This window comes from Rhinoraja longicauda, chromosome 5 (genome assembly GCF_053455715.1).
Source record: "Rhinoraja longicauda isolate Sanriku21f chromosome 5, sRhiLon1.1, whole genome shotgun sequence".
NCBI lineage: Eukaryota > Metazoa > Chordata > Chondrichthyes > Rajiformes > Arhynchobatidae > Rhinoraja > Rhinoraja longicauda.
The window spans coordinates 59,651,479-59,667,176 of NC_135957.1; the positions used below are offsets into that span (position 1 = coordinate 59,651,479).

A 15,698-nucleotide genomic window follows, 5' to 3' on the forward strand; every position below is an offset into this window, starting at 1 on the left:
GTTGATTGTTGTGTGTAAGATAGTGCTAGTGTACAGGGTGATATGTACATGTACACTTGTACTAGTAGTGCTCTGGTCGACACAGACTCGGTAGGCCGAAGGGCGTGTCCGTGCTGTATCTCAAAAGTCTGATTATAAGGAGCCATGGATAGAAGTTTTCGGCGACAGTCAACAGTCAACAGAGCTTTATTTGTCATTCGGTACCAAGGTACCGAACAAAATTACATAGCAGTCACACAAAAAAAAAAGAACACAAGACACATGACCCCAACACAAACGTCCATCACAGTGACTCCAAACACCCCTTCACTGTGATGGAGGCAACAAAACTTCCACTCTCTTCCCCACGCCCACGGACAGACAGCTCGTCCCCGACCGACCCGCACAGTCCCCGCAAGAAATTTCCCTATTCACTAATATGATGAATGATTTGTGCTGAAAGTCTCTGTCAGGGTTACTTCTCAGTTGGTTATGCCTGAGATATTTGTAGTAACATGCACAAACCAGTTTTCTTTTCGTTCAGCGGACGCTCAGAATCAAGAATGAGTGAGCATCGAGGAGAACAAAGAGTGGGGTGTGCCGACTGCCACATGTGTCATGGGTGATCCTTGACTGATGGGTGGGTCTGTAACGAGATTGTGGCAATCTTCACGCTGTTTGGATTTGGCTCCCATGTCCCCAACCATAAAGACATTAGATCTTCAATGCACTCCTGGATGCTACATCTCCACTCTTAGACAATGAGGGAGATATAGGTGGTTTGATCTGTTGGGATGTGAAATGGTAAATGGAATTTAATCCAAAACATTGTGAGATGTTACTTCTCCCCAAATGCATGAAGGCAACATCATTTACAGTAAATGCATAACATTGAATGATATGGAAGCACAATGGGACATTGAATTTTATGTCCACAGACCCTTGAAGGTAGTAGGACAGTCTGCTCAGGTGGTTAAAAATGCATAACGATGCTTTTCTTTATGAGTAGAGACGTAGAATGCAAGAGAGGTATTGTAAAAATTGTATGCGACAGTACCGTGCATGGTTTTGATCACCACATTACAGGAAAGTTGTAATTACTCCAAAGAGGTGAAGAGAAGATTTAAAAAGATGTTTCCAAGGTTTGAAAATTATAGCTACGAAGAAAGTTTGGATTAGGGTTATTTTATTTGTTACAGAGGCATAATTTAGATGTATAAAATTAAAGGATAGGGTAAGTAAGGCAGGAGGGTCAATTTTTTAAAAACTCATTTGTAAAAGGAATGGAGAGGAGATGAGATGACAATTAAGGTAAAAACCTCAAGAACAGCAGGCACCTTGAACCTACTGCCTGAAATGTTGATAGAGGCAGAAACTCAAAATTCAAAATTATACAGCACTTAAATGTATATATTAGTAGTTGTGATCTACAGGTTTGGAACGGAAAGGTAATATGGGCCAAACGTCGACAAATGGGACCTGTTCAGATAGGCATCTTGGTCAGCATGGACAAGTTGGGCCTAAGGGCCTGTTTCCGTGTTGTATAAATAACCCCGAGTTATGGAAGACAACAGATCCTCTTCGTTAGAGTCCAAAAGGACACCGACTTGTGTTTGAGTTTAGTTTATTGTCATGTGTACCGAAGTACAGTGAAAAGCTTTTGTTGTGTGCTAACCAGTCAGCAAAAAACAATACATGATTACAATCGAGCCATTCACAGTGTAAAGATACATGATGAAAGGAATGTGAATAGCGTTTAGTGCAAGATAAAGCCAGTAAAGTCCAATCAAAGATACTCCGAGGGTCTCCAATGAGGTCGATAGTGGTTCAGGACTGCTCTCTAGTTGTGGTAGGATGGTTTAGTTGCCTGATAACAGAAGTTACCTGAGAACAGCAACTCCTGACGATCTGTACTAATAAGAACAGGCCTGGTTTCATGCTGTATGAGCCCTGTTTCTATCTTGTATAATTATCACCACATGCTGGAATAACATAACAGGAATGGGTAGCCAAATGGCCTCCTGCTGCTCCTTCTTATTCTGTTATCATTGGGCTGGGTATCATATCATATCATATCATATATATACAGCCGGAAACAGGCCTTTTCGGCCCACCAAGTCCGTGCCGCCCAGTGATCCCCGTACATTAACACTATCCTACACCCACTAGGGACAATTTTTACATTCACCCAGCCAATTAACCTACATACCTGTACGTCTTTGGAGTGTGGGAGGAAACCGAAGATCTCGGAGAAAACCCACGCAGGTCACGGGGAGAACGTACAAACTCCTTACAGTGCAGTACCCGTAGTCAGGATCGAACCTGAGTCTCCGGCGCTGCATTCGCTGTAAAGCAGCAACTCTACCGCTGCGCTACCGTGCCGCCCTAAAGTTGTGTCTCAAATGGAATGGAGAACAGCCGTCTTCTGTGTTTAAATTCACTCTAAATCTATGGTAGAGTAATCATGAACCAAACAAGCCATGAATTCAAGTCATGAAGCCATGTTCGTGTTCCTAGCCATAGGGGCAGAAAGAGGCCATTTGGCCCATCAAGTCTACTCTGCCATTCAATCATGGCTGACCTATCTCCCCCTTCTTTCTCCTGCCTTCTCCCTATAGCCCTTGACATCCTTACCAGTCAAATATATATCAATCTTCGCCTTAAAAATACCCATTGACTTGGCTTCCACAGCCGCCGGTGGCAATGAATTACACAGATTCACCACCTTTTGACAAGAAATTCTTCCTCATTTCCTTTCTCAGGTACGTTCTTTTATTCTGAGGCTGTGCTTTCTGGTTCTAGACTCTCCACCCAGTGGAAACACTCTCCATATCAATCTATCTAGGTCTTTCACTATTTGGTAAGTTTTTATGAGGTCCCCCCTCATCCTTCTAAACTCCAGCTCGTACAGCCCCAGTGCCGTCAAACATTCATCATATGTTCGCCCAATAACCTTGGAATCATTCACATACATGCTGTGAATTCTTGAATTTCTTCATGCAGAGGTGGTGAATCCCTGGCATTCTCTACCCCATAGGGAGGTGGGGATAGGATCAGAGGGGATATCCGAAGTAATTCAAGCTGATTTAAAAATAAAATAAAAAAAATTGCTGCTCATAGTTCCCTCTGTGATTAGTAGATGGATGGAGTAAGTGCAAAAGGCCTGAGTAGAAAATGAGACAAAAGCGCGTCAAATAACGAGAAAAGCAGAAGTGAAATGTAATGCCGGAGGGAGAAATATGAATGGGAAGAGAGGGACGATTGGGAAGTGGTGGGAATAAAGTGAAATATGGGACTCTGGGATGCGATGTAAGCGTACAGAGGAGGAAAAGGAGCGAGGTGTCTAGGATGGTGGAAGAAGCTGGGAGGTATGTTTGAAGGATCAGAGAATCGAGATCTTATGGGGAACTGGCACAGAAGATGAGATGAGTAGACAGATCACCCATGATCATAGTGAATGGCAGGGCAGACACGAGGGGCCGAGTGGCGTACTCTTACTATTTTCTTACCATATTAGGAGGTAATTCTGCATGCAGCTTAGAGACTTTGTCATAGAGTAGGCATCGTCTAAGGAAGCATCGCCAACTAAAACATAACTAGAAGAATAAAACTTTCTGATCCTGTCAAGTTTGGAATTAATTGTACTGCGCCTGTCCATATGAGAAAGAGAATGACAAATATTTTCAAGCGGTGAGATGCCAGCTCTGAGTCTTTGGAAGGAATAGGTTCAATTAAAAAGACACCATTCAGAAACAGTTTAAATAAAAATAAACTATGAGTCCTGGCTGTTTATGACCTTTCCTGTGGGAAGCTGTCAATGGCAAGTCCTCCTGACAGCACACCTGTTTACAAGTACTTTGGAAGCAGGATTTCACCCCTTCTTCCTGGCTCTGCTGATATGTTTCCAAAAGTGACGGTGATGTATGCCCACTAGTTTGGCTGCTGAAGAATCACAGTTGTTGCAGGCCTGCCGCAAGGGCCAAGCTCCATCCTATTTATGCAGTTTTTGCTTCTTTTTCTATATTGTACATTAAAAATTACCACATCCAAGTTCCTCGGTTGGTTTCATATCCGTGTTGTCGGCAGTAGATTTTATCTCACTAGAGGTAACATTCTAACAACAATGTTAGGCTTATTTCTTTTATAGCTAGACTGTTGCCATTTACATTTACAAATGTTCTAACATCAATCAGCATGTAAATGGGGTGTTTATTGGCAGTGATGGAACAATTTACCACTTGGTTGCTTGGAAAAAAAAAAATTTCACTCATGACAAACCATTTTCCTTGCAATGTTCCAATAAAATTATGCTCTAAAAATGTTAGGCTTGAGATCTCGTGAGACGTAAATTGTTATGAAAACTTATTAATAGAATTTCTGAGTATTTCTTCGCAATTTTCCCCATTCAGGCACATGTACATCCCCATAGCATTTTGAACAGATGTGTCATTTTGTATATGTGAACAGAATAAATTACTGAAGCAGATAATGGGCAAGCATATTCAAATGCCGATATAGTTGATAGCAGTATTGCCTGAATTGGAAAACTGAGAGCGTTATTTCAACAGCATCCTTGAACACACAACCTAAGTAAATATTCTGTTATGAAAAAGTTACAATATCATGATCTGAGGTTAAGGTAGTGATCCCTCTGCCAAATTTGGTGGATGACGAACTGCCCCTGGTATTATTTGAAAATTAATTCTTCAGACAGCCATGTCCACCAAGAACAGATCATTTGATTGTTTGCATGCTGACTGCCATAATTTCACCAATGAATACCTCAAAAGCAAAGGGTGAATGCTTTGAATTCCAATGTTAATTCAGATCATATAATACACTACGCCATCAAGCCAAACTCAAGGATGATGGGTAGGCAAAGAGCAAAATATTAAGTATAGAATATAATTCTCAACATTGTAGCTCAACAGTTCTAGACAAAGTCCATTGTTGCGATAGGGTAGAGGTAATCAGGCAATACCCTAGCTCATGGAAGGTCCATTCAGAAGCCTGAGAACAGAGGGAAAGAAGCTGTTCCTGAGTGTGGTGATGCACATGTTCAAACTTCTGTACCATTTGCTCAACGGAGGAAGGAGAAAAAGGAACGATCGGGGTAGGATAAGACTTTGATTTTGTTGGCTACTTTTCTGAGGCAGCATGGTGTAAATTGAGTTAGCCTGGTCTGTGTGATGGACTGGGTTATATTTGCAACTTCCTGCAATTTCTTGATGTCTTAGGTAGAGCTGTTCCCAAGCTGTTAAGCAACCCAACAGTATGCTTTCTATGATTCCATCTGTAGAATTTTTTTCAGATTGGCGATATGCCGAATTTCATCAGTCTCCTAAGGTGTGTTTTCTTGGCTGTCACATCAATGTGACTGGACCATGACAGATCTTTGATAAGATTTAAGCCAAGGAAATTGAAGCTCACAACCATTTCGACTTCTGTGCCATTATTGCTGATTATGGCTGGTACTCCACAATGCTTCTTGAAGTTGATGACCAGTTCCTACATTAATGACTTAGACGAAGGGATTAAAAGTACCATTAGCAAATTTGCAGATGATACTAAGTTGGGGGGTAGTGTGAATTGTGAGGAAGATGCAATAAGGCTGCAGGGTGACCTGGACAGGTTGTGTGAGTGGGCGGATACATGGCAGATGCAGTTTAATGTAGATAAGTGTGAGGTTATTCACTTTGGAAGTAAGAATAGAAAGGCAGATTATTATCTGAATGGTGTCAAGTTAGGAGGAGGGGGAGTTCAACGAGATCTGGGTGTCCTAGTGCATCAGTCAATGAAAGGAAGCATGCAGGTTCAGCAGGCAGTGAAGAAAGCCAATGGAATGTTGGCCTTCGTAACAAGAGGAGTTGAGTATAGGAGCAAAGAGGTCCTTCTACAGTTGTACCGGGCCCTGGTGAGACCGCACCTGGAGTACTGTGTGCAGTTTTGGTCTCCAAATTTGAGGAAGGATATTCTTGCTATGGAGGGCGTGCAGCGTAGGTTCACTAGATTAATTCCCGGAATGGCGGGACTGTCGTATGTTGAAAGGCTGGAGCGATTGGGCTTGTATACACTGGAATTTAGAAGGATGAGGGGGGATCTTATTGAAACATATAAGATAATTAGGGGATTGGACACATTAGAGGCAGATAACATGTTCCCAATGTTGGGGGAGTCCAGAACAAGGGGCCACAGTTTGAGAATAAGGGGTAGGCCATTTAGAACGGAGATGAGGAAGAACTTTTTCAGTCAGAGGGTGGTGAAGGTGTGGAATTCTCTGCCTCAGAAGGCAGTGGAGGCCAGTTCGTTGGATGCTTTCAAGAGAGAGCTGGATAGAGCTCTTAAGGATAGCGGAGTGAGGGGGTATGGGGAGAAGGCAGGAACGGGGTACTGATTGATAGTGATCAGCCATGATCGCATTGAATGGCGGTGCTGGCTCGAAGGGCTGAATGGCCTACTCCTGCACCTATTGTCTATTGTCTATTGTCTATTGTCCTACATCTTGCTGATATGGAGAAGTTGTTGTCCTGACACCATATTAATAAGTTCTCTACCTCATTCATGTACTCCATCTCGTCATTGTTCAAGATTCGGCCCACCATAGTGGTGTCACCTGGAAACCTGTAGAGAGAGTTATAGCCAATTTGACCATACAGTCTTGAGTGTACAGGGAGTATAATAGGGGACTGAAAATGCATCCTTGCGGGGCCACCGGTGTTGAGAATAATTGTGAGGAGGTGTGGTCACCTATCCTTGCTAATTGTGGTCTGTGGGTCAGAAAGTCGAGGATCCAGTGGCAGAGGGCAGTGCTGATTCCTAGGTCCAGGAGTTTGGAGATAGTCCATTATAACGTACAAGCCTTGCCACAGACAATGAGTATGCATGTAATTACATCGGTACTCCAGCTTGGTCCAGAATTCCCTCATGGTATCCTTAATTCCCAGATTCTAGATTAATAAGGGTGTCAGGGGTTATGGGGTGAAGGCAGGAGAATGGGGTTGAGAGGGAAAGATAGATCAGCCATGATTGAATGGCGGAGTGGACTAGATGGGCACAATGCCCTAATTCTGCTCCTAGACCCTATGAACTTAATGGCTCTGCATAAGTCATAGACAGATTTCTTGTACCACTCGTGGTTATTTGACTTGGACACTGCAAACTTGGACTCCATCTGGGAGTGGAGTTTGTGGTTCATCCATGGTTTCCAGTTTGAGGAAGCATGTATTGTCTTCTTTGGCACACAGTCCTTTGCCCAGTTGCTAATGAAGTCTGTGTCACGAAGGATGTCATCTGTTTCCTCGAACAGCACTGCTCGACCTTCTGTACTAGATCCTCCAGCATCAGTTTCTGCTTGTAAGCGGGGAGTAGAAGCACAGCCAAGTGATCTGATTTACCAAGATGTGGTCTGGGATTGCATTGTTATGCGTTTTTGATGGTTATGCAGAAGTGGTTGAGGGTAAATATACCACAAAAGACTGATGTTGGAATCTGGAGCATAAATTAGACTGCTGAAGTAACTGAGCCAGTCAAGCATGATCTGAGGAAGGGTCTTAACCCAAAACATTGACTGTCCATTTCTCTCCGTGATGACCTGCAGAGTCCCTCTAGGCATTTGCATTTTGCTCAAGAATAAGCCACACCTTGCTCCCTGCTCATTTCTGGTTCATCACAAATGTTTTATAGTTGCCTGGACAAAAAGCCTTGGGATTTGTAACATTCCTGATTCTACCAATCTGGTAACCATTTTGAAAATGTGATTATAGTTCTTTATTAAGTTCTTTATTTGTTTTTTTCTGTTTGGAAAATGCTGTCGCTGCCTGTGTGTTTTGCATAATGTTAAGAGATAATCTGCACCAAAGTGGTGGAAGTCATTTCAATTAAGGCAGAATCCAATCAAACCTCAGTCAGAAACGACGTGCACAAAATAATGGAATATGCCTTCTCGGTTGTGAGCAGAATGCAGTGAATTTTATTTTCAGATGCAAGCTTTTGCATAATTTGTGAGGAAAAACAAATGTTAGGTTGATGGACCAAGACTGAATCATATTCTCTGAACATATGTTACTAACTCGTTAATTAAATTTTAACATTGTAGTTTAATTGAATCGTAAAGTTACACAGCACAAAAACATGCCCTTTGGCCCAACTCATCCATGACGATCAAAATACGTATTTAAACTAATCCCGTTTGTATTCATTTGGCACATATCCCTCTCACCCTTTCCTATCCATGTACCTATCCAAGTGATTTTTAACCATTGTACTTATGTCTGAGCCTACCACCTCCTCTGGCAACTTGTTCCATTATCCCTCATCCACCGTGTGTAAGGCTTGCTCTCAGATCTCCCTTTAGATCTTTTCCCTAAAACCTATGCTGTCTGGTTTTCAACTTCCCACCCCGGGGGAAAAGATTGTGATTATCTACCTTCATACTTTTATGAGATCACTACTCAGCCTCCTTCACATCAGGGAAACAGTCGCAGGCTATCCAATCTCTCCTTATAATTCAAGCCTCCCAGTCCCAACAACACCTTGTAAATTTTTTCTGTACCCTCTTGAACTTAAACACATCCTTCCCATTGTGTGGCGATCAGAACCTCACATAATTATTCAAGTGTTGTCTAACCAACATTTTCTATAACTGTAACATGATGTCTCAACTCATGTATTCATGCCAAGCCCAGTGAAGCCAAGCATGCCATTAGGGTTCTTCATCGTCCTGTCTACCGTTGTTGGCATTTCAGGCAACAGTATATTTATACCGAAGGTAGACAGAAAATGCTGGAGTAACTCAGCGGGTCAGGCAGCATCTCTGGAGAAAAGGACTAGGTGTCGTTTTGGGTCAAGACCTTTCTTCAGACTGTACCCATTTGTATATTTATACCCCTTGATTTCTCTGACCATGGCCCCGTCGTTCACTGTATATGTCCTGGCCTGGTTAAACTTCCCTAAATGCTTCATATTGCATTGGTCTTAATACACAACTGTTAGCTCTCGCTATTTTCATTGAGAATTCTGCGGGATGATCGGAATAAAGTATACTGAATTATGGCGGTGAAGACTGGTCATCTGCAAGCAGGTCATCTCACAACACACAAAGCATGGCCAAATGGCCAAATGAAATGCCATGGCATAGAAGATTACAAGTGCTGGGGAGTAAAATTAGAATAGATATGTACTTCATGGCTATCAGAGATTCAATGGGCCAAAGGTCCTGTTACTATTCTATCTGACTAGATGACTATGATTGCAAGTGTGTCGGAAATAACTGCAGATGCTAGTACAAATCGAAGGTATCACAAAAAGCTGGTGTAACTCAACAGGTCAGGCAGCATCTCAGGAGAGAAGGAATGGGTGACGTTTTGGGTCGAGACCCTTCTTCAGACTGAAGACCTTCGGTCTGAAGAAGGGTCTCGACCCGAAACGTCACCCATTCCTTCTCTCCTGAGATGCTGCCTGACCCGCTGAGTTATTCCAGCTTTTGTGATATCTATGATTGCAAGTGTAGTACTTATGGTTCTGAATTTTACCAATGGAGATCTATGGCCTCCATAATTTATGGTAGAAACAAATAACTGCAGTTGTTGGTTTACAAAAACTCGCCTACCCCAAACAGCTATAGCAGTAGAGTTGATGAAAGAAAAAACATCTCTCCCTGATTTTCCCTTTTCCACAGATAGCCATGAGTTGACATGCACTCCTAGTTACACCACTGTTGAGTAATCTATGACACTTTGCTACTGAGAGGTGAACTATTTTCCAGTGTCCTTTTTGTGATGTTGATTATCTATTAGAAAGTGACCTTGGACCATTTTTCGAGTGCCAGCAGAAGGCAGGTTCAGCATATGTCATTGATTGCTATGTGCACGCTCTTCCTCACCTACGCTATCTTAAGTGGCTGCCTTTCTAGATGACCTCATCTCATCTCTCCATTCATTCCTAGCTTTTTTTACATGTTAATCCTTTGTGTATTTGGCCTGATGTTCAATCTGGACTGGAACAGTTGATAGAACAGAGAGCAGCACAGCACAGGAACAGGCCCTTCAGCCTACAATGTCCATGCCTGTTCAATTTATCAAACTGAGAGGACAAGAATTTAATTTTTGTGACAGGTCCAATACTGTAAAACTGTATTCAGCAATAAACACAGGGATGGCTGTTTGAATTAAGTGATTTCAATGCCTTTTCAATATGTTTATGTAGAACATTCAGTATAAAGAAATTGAATATTTTATTCTTAAAAGAAGTATAATTATACTTCATGTGAAATGAATCTGGGAAGATAAGCAAATGGTGATAGGCTTATTTTCTGCTTTCCTGCCTATCCCCGTACTGAATATTTCTGTAAAAGTTATTAATCATTGCAGCAATATTACAGTAGATAAAATAAAGCCACTTTTATGTACTTGGCTGTGTAAATCTATAAACAATTCATGTGTCATAATTTGAAAGAGTGATATAGTGCGATATAAGGAAGTTTGTAGGACTGCTTGGTAACCTAAATTTATTAAGGTGCCCTTTTTTAATCATTTCCTCCCCTGCAAGATTCAAATATTTATTTATTTATTCCCAGGATTGACATGGGCTTTCAGCATTCCTGTGAGAGGGGACAAATGGGTGACTTGTTCTCTGACTGTTGGCACAAAGCCAGTCAATGCCCTGGTGGCCTGAGATGGCACCCCTGAGGGCATTTACGCGTAGTCTGCCAATACTTCCTGTTAATGATCGGGAACTTGGTGTGATTCAAATTTAGCATTAGAATGACGGGACTGAAATGTTGTGCTTCACAAATTTACTTTTATTTGACCTATAGATAAAAGCATTTTAATGTAAACAGAATGGAAGTAAAATGAAAGCAGATTGTTAAAATCACCTAAATTTGAAGATATGTCGTGTGTCATTTGTTCAGATTGAACGTATGTCATTTACAGCATCATGTTTTGTTCACATGTTTAATGTGAACATGTAAACAGAAAATAGATGGGAAATGTACAAATTGATTTGATATTAAAATTCACAAAGTCCACTTTTCATCATTACCTTCCATGTTACGGTACGATGTAATTTACAAAGAAGAGCTCAGCTAAGTACAAAACAGTAGATGATATTAAAATGAACAGGGTTGGTATGGGTTTGGTACTTTACTTGTCACATGTACCGAGCTACAGTGAAATTCATTTTTGTATATAGTTCAGTACAGGTATCACTTATGTAAGCACTTAGGGCGGCACGGTAGCGCAGCGGTAGAGTTGCTGCTTTACAGCGAATGCAGCGCCGGAGACTCAGGTTCGATCCTGACTACGGGTGCTGTACTGTAAGGAGTTTGTACGTTCTCCCCGTGACCTGCGTGGGTTTTCTCCGAGATCTTCGGTTTCCTCCCACACTCCAAAGACGTACAGGTATGTAGGTTAATTGGTTGGGTAAATGTAAAAATTGTCCCTAGTGGGTGTAGGATAGTGTTAATGTACGGGGATCGCTGGGCGGCACGGACTTGGAGGGCCGAAAAGGCCTGTTTCCGGCTGTATATATATGATATATGATATGATAGTCACATATTAAATAAGCATCTCAACTACGGTGCAAGTGTGTAGCAGTAGTACTCCAACACTTTGTGTGGAGTAGTACTCCAGCAAGTAGTACTGAGACAGTATACGGTGTCGCCAGTTTGTCACCATTTTCAGGTCCCAGTTGTTCTAAGTGTAGGGTTCCTGACCACCATGAAGGCCTGTTATCCTGGCAGTGTTGCAGGGTCAGCCTGGCAAAGCATAGCCGTGTATCGTCCTGCTTCACCGCTCTGTGCCGCTGCAGGCTGCATCCTATCCACGTGCTCGGCTTCTTAAAGCGGCGCCCGGTTCTGTTTAACACTGAGATTTATTGCATTTTCTGCATCATTTTGCCATGGAGCAGCAGATTATGACGATGAGAAGTGATAACGCAGCATGATAGCACCATCTGGTGTGTGCCACTGGCACACTCTGCAAAGAAAGAGGCTTGGTCCTCATAGCGAACCAGATGTGAACTCACATGAAGTTGGTGCCCTCTTCTGGTAACGGTTGAACTGCTGGTGCCACCATACAATACAAATTCCAGGTACATCTATTTACTGAAGTCACTGCAGAGAATACAAGGGGAGAATCTTCTTGGCGGATCTCTCCACTTGTTCACCAGGAATTATAATAGAAGTTCCTTGTGAAACAATGGGCGAGCAAGAAAAAATAATTGTGGGAAAATAAGAGACTGCAGATGCTGGAATCTGGAGCAAGAAACAAACTGCTGGAAGAACTGAGGCGCAAGTAGCAGCTGTAGAGACAAAGGAATGGTTTGCATTTCAGGTTTTGATGCTTCATCAGGACTCATTGAAGTAATTAAACAGGCAGTATTATTATTATATTATATTATTATTATTATAATTATAGAATAATAATAACAAGGAACTGCAGATGCTGGTTTATACCAAAGATTGACACAGGATGCTGGAGCATCTCAGCGGGTCAGGCAGCATTCCTGGAGGACATGAATAGACGACGTTTCGGGTCAGAACTCTTCTTCAATCTGAAGAATGTCCCAACCCGAAACATCAGCTATCCATGTTCTCCAGGGATGCTGCCTGACCCGCTAAGTTATTTTTAGCATTTTGTGTCAATCTGAAGTCATCATGAATATGGATATGACACAAACTGCTGGAGTAACTCAGCAGGACAGGCAGTATCTCTGGAGAGAAGGAATGGGTGATGTTTCGGTTCGAGACCCTTCTTTAGACTAATGTCAGGGGAGTGGGCGGGACAGAGATAGAATGTAGTCAGAGATCGTAAGACTGGTGGGAGAACATGGAAGGGGCAGGGGATGTAGAGAGAGGGAAAGCAAAGGCTATTTGAAGTTAGAGAAGTCAATGTTCATACCGAAGGTAGACATAAACTGCTGGAGTAACTCAGTGGGTCAGGCAGGATCGCTGGAGAGAAGGAATGGGTGACGTTTCAGTTTGAGACCCTTCTTCAGACTCGACCCGAAACGTCACCCATTCCTTCTCTCCAGAGATGCTGCCTGACCCACTGAGTTACTCCAGCATTTTGTGTCTACCTTCGAGTTAAACCAGCGTCCCCAGTTCTTTCCTTCACTCAATGTTCAAACCGCTGGGGTGTAAGCTACCCAAGTGAAATATGAAGTGCTGTTCCTCCAATTTGCGCTGAGCCTCACTCTGACAATGGTGGAGGCCCAGGACAGAAAGGTCAGATTGGGAATGGGAGGGGGAGTTAAAGTGCTGAGCAACCTGGAGATCAGGTAGGTTAAGGCGGACTGAGCGGAGGTGTTCAGCTAAACGATCGCCGAGCCTGCGCTTGGTCTCGCCGAATATTGATATATGTTTACATTTACAGCGCAAATTGGAGGAACAGCACCTCATATTTCGCTTTGTCGTTTACACCCCAGCGGTATGAACATTGATTTCTCTAACTTCAGTTAGTCCCTGCTTTCCCTCTCTATCCCCTCCCCCTTCCCAGTTCTCCCACTAGTCTTCCTGTCTCCGACTACATTCTATCTTTGTCCCACCTCCTCCCCTGACATCAGTCTGAAGAAGGGTCTCAACCCGAAACGTCACCCATTCCTTCTCTCCCGAGTTGCTGCCTGACCCGCTGAGTTACTCCAGCATTTTGTGTCTACCTAAACCAGCACCTGTAGTTTTTTTCCTATATATTTACATTGATCTATAGGGTATGGATCATATGCAGGGAGAGGAGATTAATTTAACAACATCATGTTTGGTGACGCCATTGTGGGCTGAAGGGCCCATTGCTGTGTGGTACTGCTCTACGTTCACTCCCAATTTACATAATTTCTCTTATTGCTTTTACATCAGGAAATCAATTTATTATTGAACAATTAGATAATTATATAGAAAATTCCAACATATATTAAAACTGGCACTTTTCTGCAAAATATTGGAATGAAATTCATTCAGTTAGGGTACAACGCCTGCAGCAGCATATTAGCCAGCCATCACTGACCTCCCCTGCATTCTTTTCTACCCCTCGTCAGCTAACTGTGAGCATAACCTGTGCCATTCCAAAAGTTGAATTTCACCCCCTAAGCACCATACAAAGGCAAGAACGAACCCTTTAGCCCGCAGAGGTTTATGGCAATTGCAGAAACTAGCTTAAATATTCCTTCTTCCCTGTGGCAGACCCACTTCTCACTGGCTTGGATGATATCAGCACAGTGTACTGGATGTGTTCTGTGCAGATAGAGCTGCCACATTTCAGCGCCAAAATTAAAACAAGCTTCCATCTCCCCTCTGGAGTGCATAAAATATAATCCCATTATACTTTTTGAATAAATAAATTTGAGTACTGCTGTTTTAATCCATTTTTATTCCCCAGCAAGAAAAGGTTAATGGATTATGAGGTCATTTTTGTTTGCAAAACCTTTATGTGAGCAAATTGTTTTTTCCTCGTTACAGTGCTTTAACTGCATGTCATTGCTTCTGAAGCACTTTGAGATGTACTAAGATTATGCAGGGTTACTTTTCATGTATTCCTCCCTTAATTAAACTATTAAAGATAATTTTGAAACAATTGGAACATTATTTTAATTTTAAGCAGCTAGTCTTACACTCTTGTAGTTAACTTAAGTTTACGTACTCATTCTAATTTCTGTAGACCCTTTTTGTCTCCTCTCCCATTCAATAAGAATATGGCTGACTTTTTACCTTTTACCCCAGTGCCACTTGCCAGCACTGGCTCCATATCCCCTGATTTCCTCATTACGGTCGGCGGTCATGGTGGCACAGCGGTAGAGTTGCTGCCTTACAGCGAATACAGCGCCGGACACCCGGGTTCGATCCCGACTATGGATGCTGTCTATACAGAGTTTGTACGTTCTCCCAGTGACCTGCGTGGGTTTTCTCCGAGATCTTCAGTTTCCCCCCCACACTCCAAAGACGTTACAGGTTTGTAGGTTAATTGGCTTGGTAAATGTAAAAATTGTCCCTAGTGGGTGTAGGATAGTGTTAATGTGCGGTGATCGCTGGTCGGTGCAGACCATTTGTTTTCCTAATTGCCTACTGTACTTGCATATGAACTTTCAGTGATTCATGTACAAGGAACCCGTCTCTCTGAGCACCAACTCCTTTCATTGTCCCGCCATTCAAAATATATCTTATGTACTACCTTCATGTGACTTCGAAGTCACCTTTATCTTCCTTACTGTTTAAATATTTACATATAACATTCAAGGAGTAGGGCCGGAGTGAATTCATGCATTTTATATTATCCACCATTAACATAGGATATTCTATGAAAATGCAAAAAATTATTGACAATGATTTCAACTCCCTACATTCACCACAGAAGTGAATTATTTCATGTTTCCGTGTCTTCAGTCCTTTGGGCTGCTCATTTAAGTCTGAGTTATTTCAGTAATTTATAATTTTAGGTTGGGATGTTCACCACCCTGTCTGAAAACTATTTTCATCATGATATAAATGCACGAGACTGCATCATATCCTGAGTCAATCATCACCAGCAGGAATGGGCCTTGCTGCCAGTGTGAAGAATAGCGCACTTTGTTCAGGTTGCTGAGTTTAAAAGTTTTCATTTGTTAAAATGATTCAACATTTCAATTTAAAACCTTTTCATTCCGCAGACAATTAAAGAAACGTGAAAGCTATCTGCCGTTCTTAAACATTACAGCACCTTCTGTAGTTCTGAATTTTCATCAGACATGTA

At 42.2% G+C, this 15,698-nt stretch overlaps 2 protein-coding genes across 2 annotated transcripts in view; one reads left to right on the forward strand and one right to left on the reverse strand.

Annotated features, from left to right (window-relative positions):
* nt5dc1 (5'-nucleotidase domain containing 1) overlaps nt 1–15,698 on the forward strand; it is a 434,656-nt gene that overhangs the window by 288,592 nt on the left and 130,366 nt on the right. The window lies entirely within an intron of this gene.
* The window catches only part of LOC144593817 (uncharacterized), a 174,952-nt gene that overhangs the window by 156,938 nt on the left and 2,316 nt on the right, over nt 1–15,698 (reverse strand). Inside the window, exons 2-4 of the mRNA XM_078399936.1 lie at nt 7,107–7,364; nt 3,489–3,564; nt 2,952–3,060 (exon numbers count right to left, since the gene is read on the reverse strand). Of these exons, the coding sequence (XP_078256062.1) occupies nt 2,952–3,060; nt 3,489–3,564; nt 7,107–7,364 (443 nt within the window). The remainder of the gene's footprint in view (nt 1–2,951; nt 3,061–3,488; nt 3,565–7,106; nt 7,365–15,698) is intronic.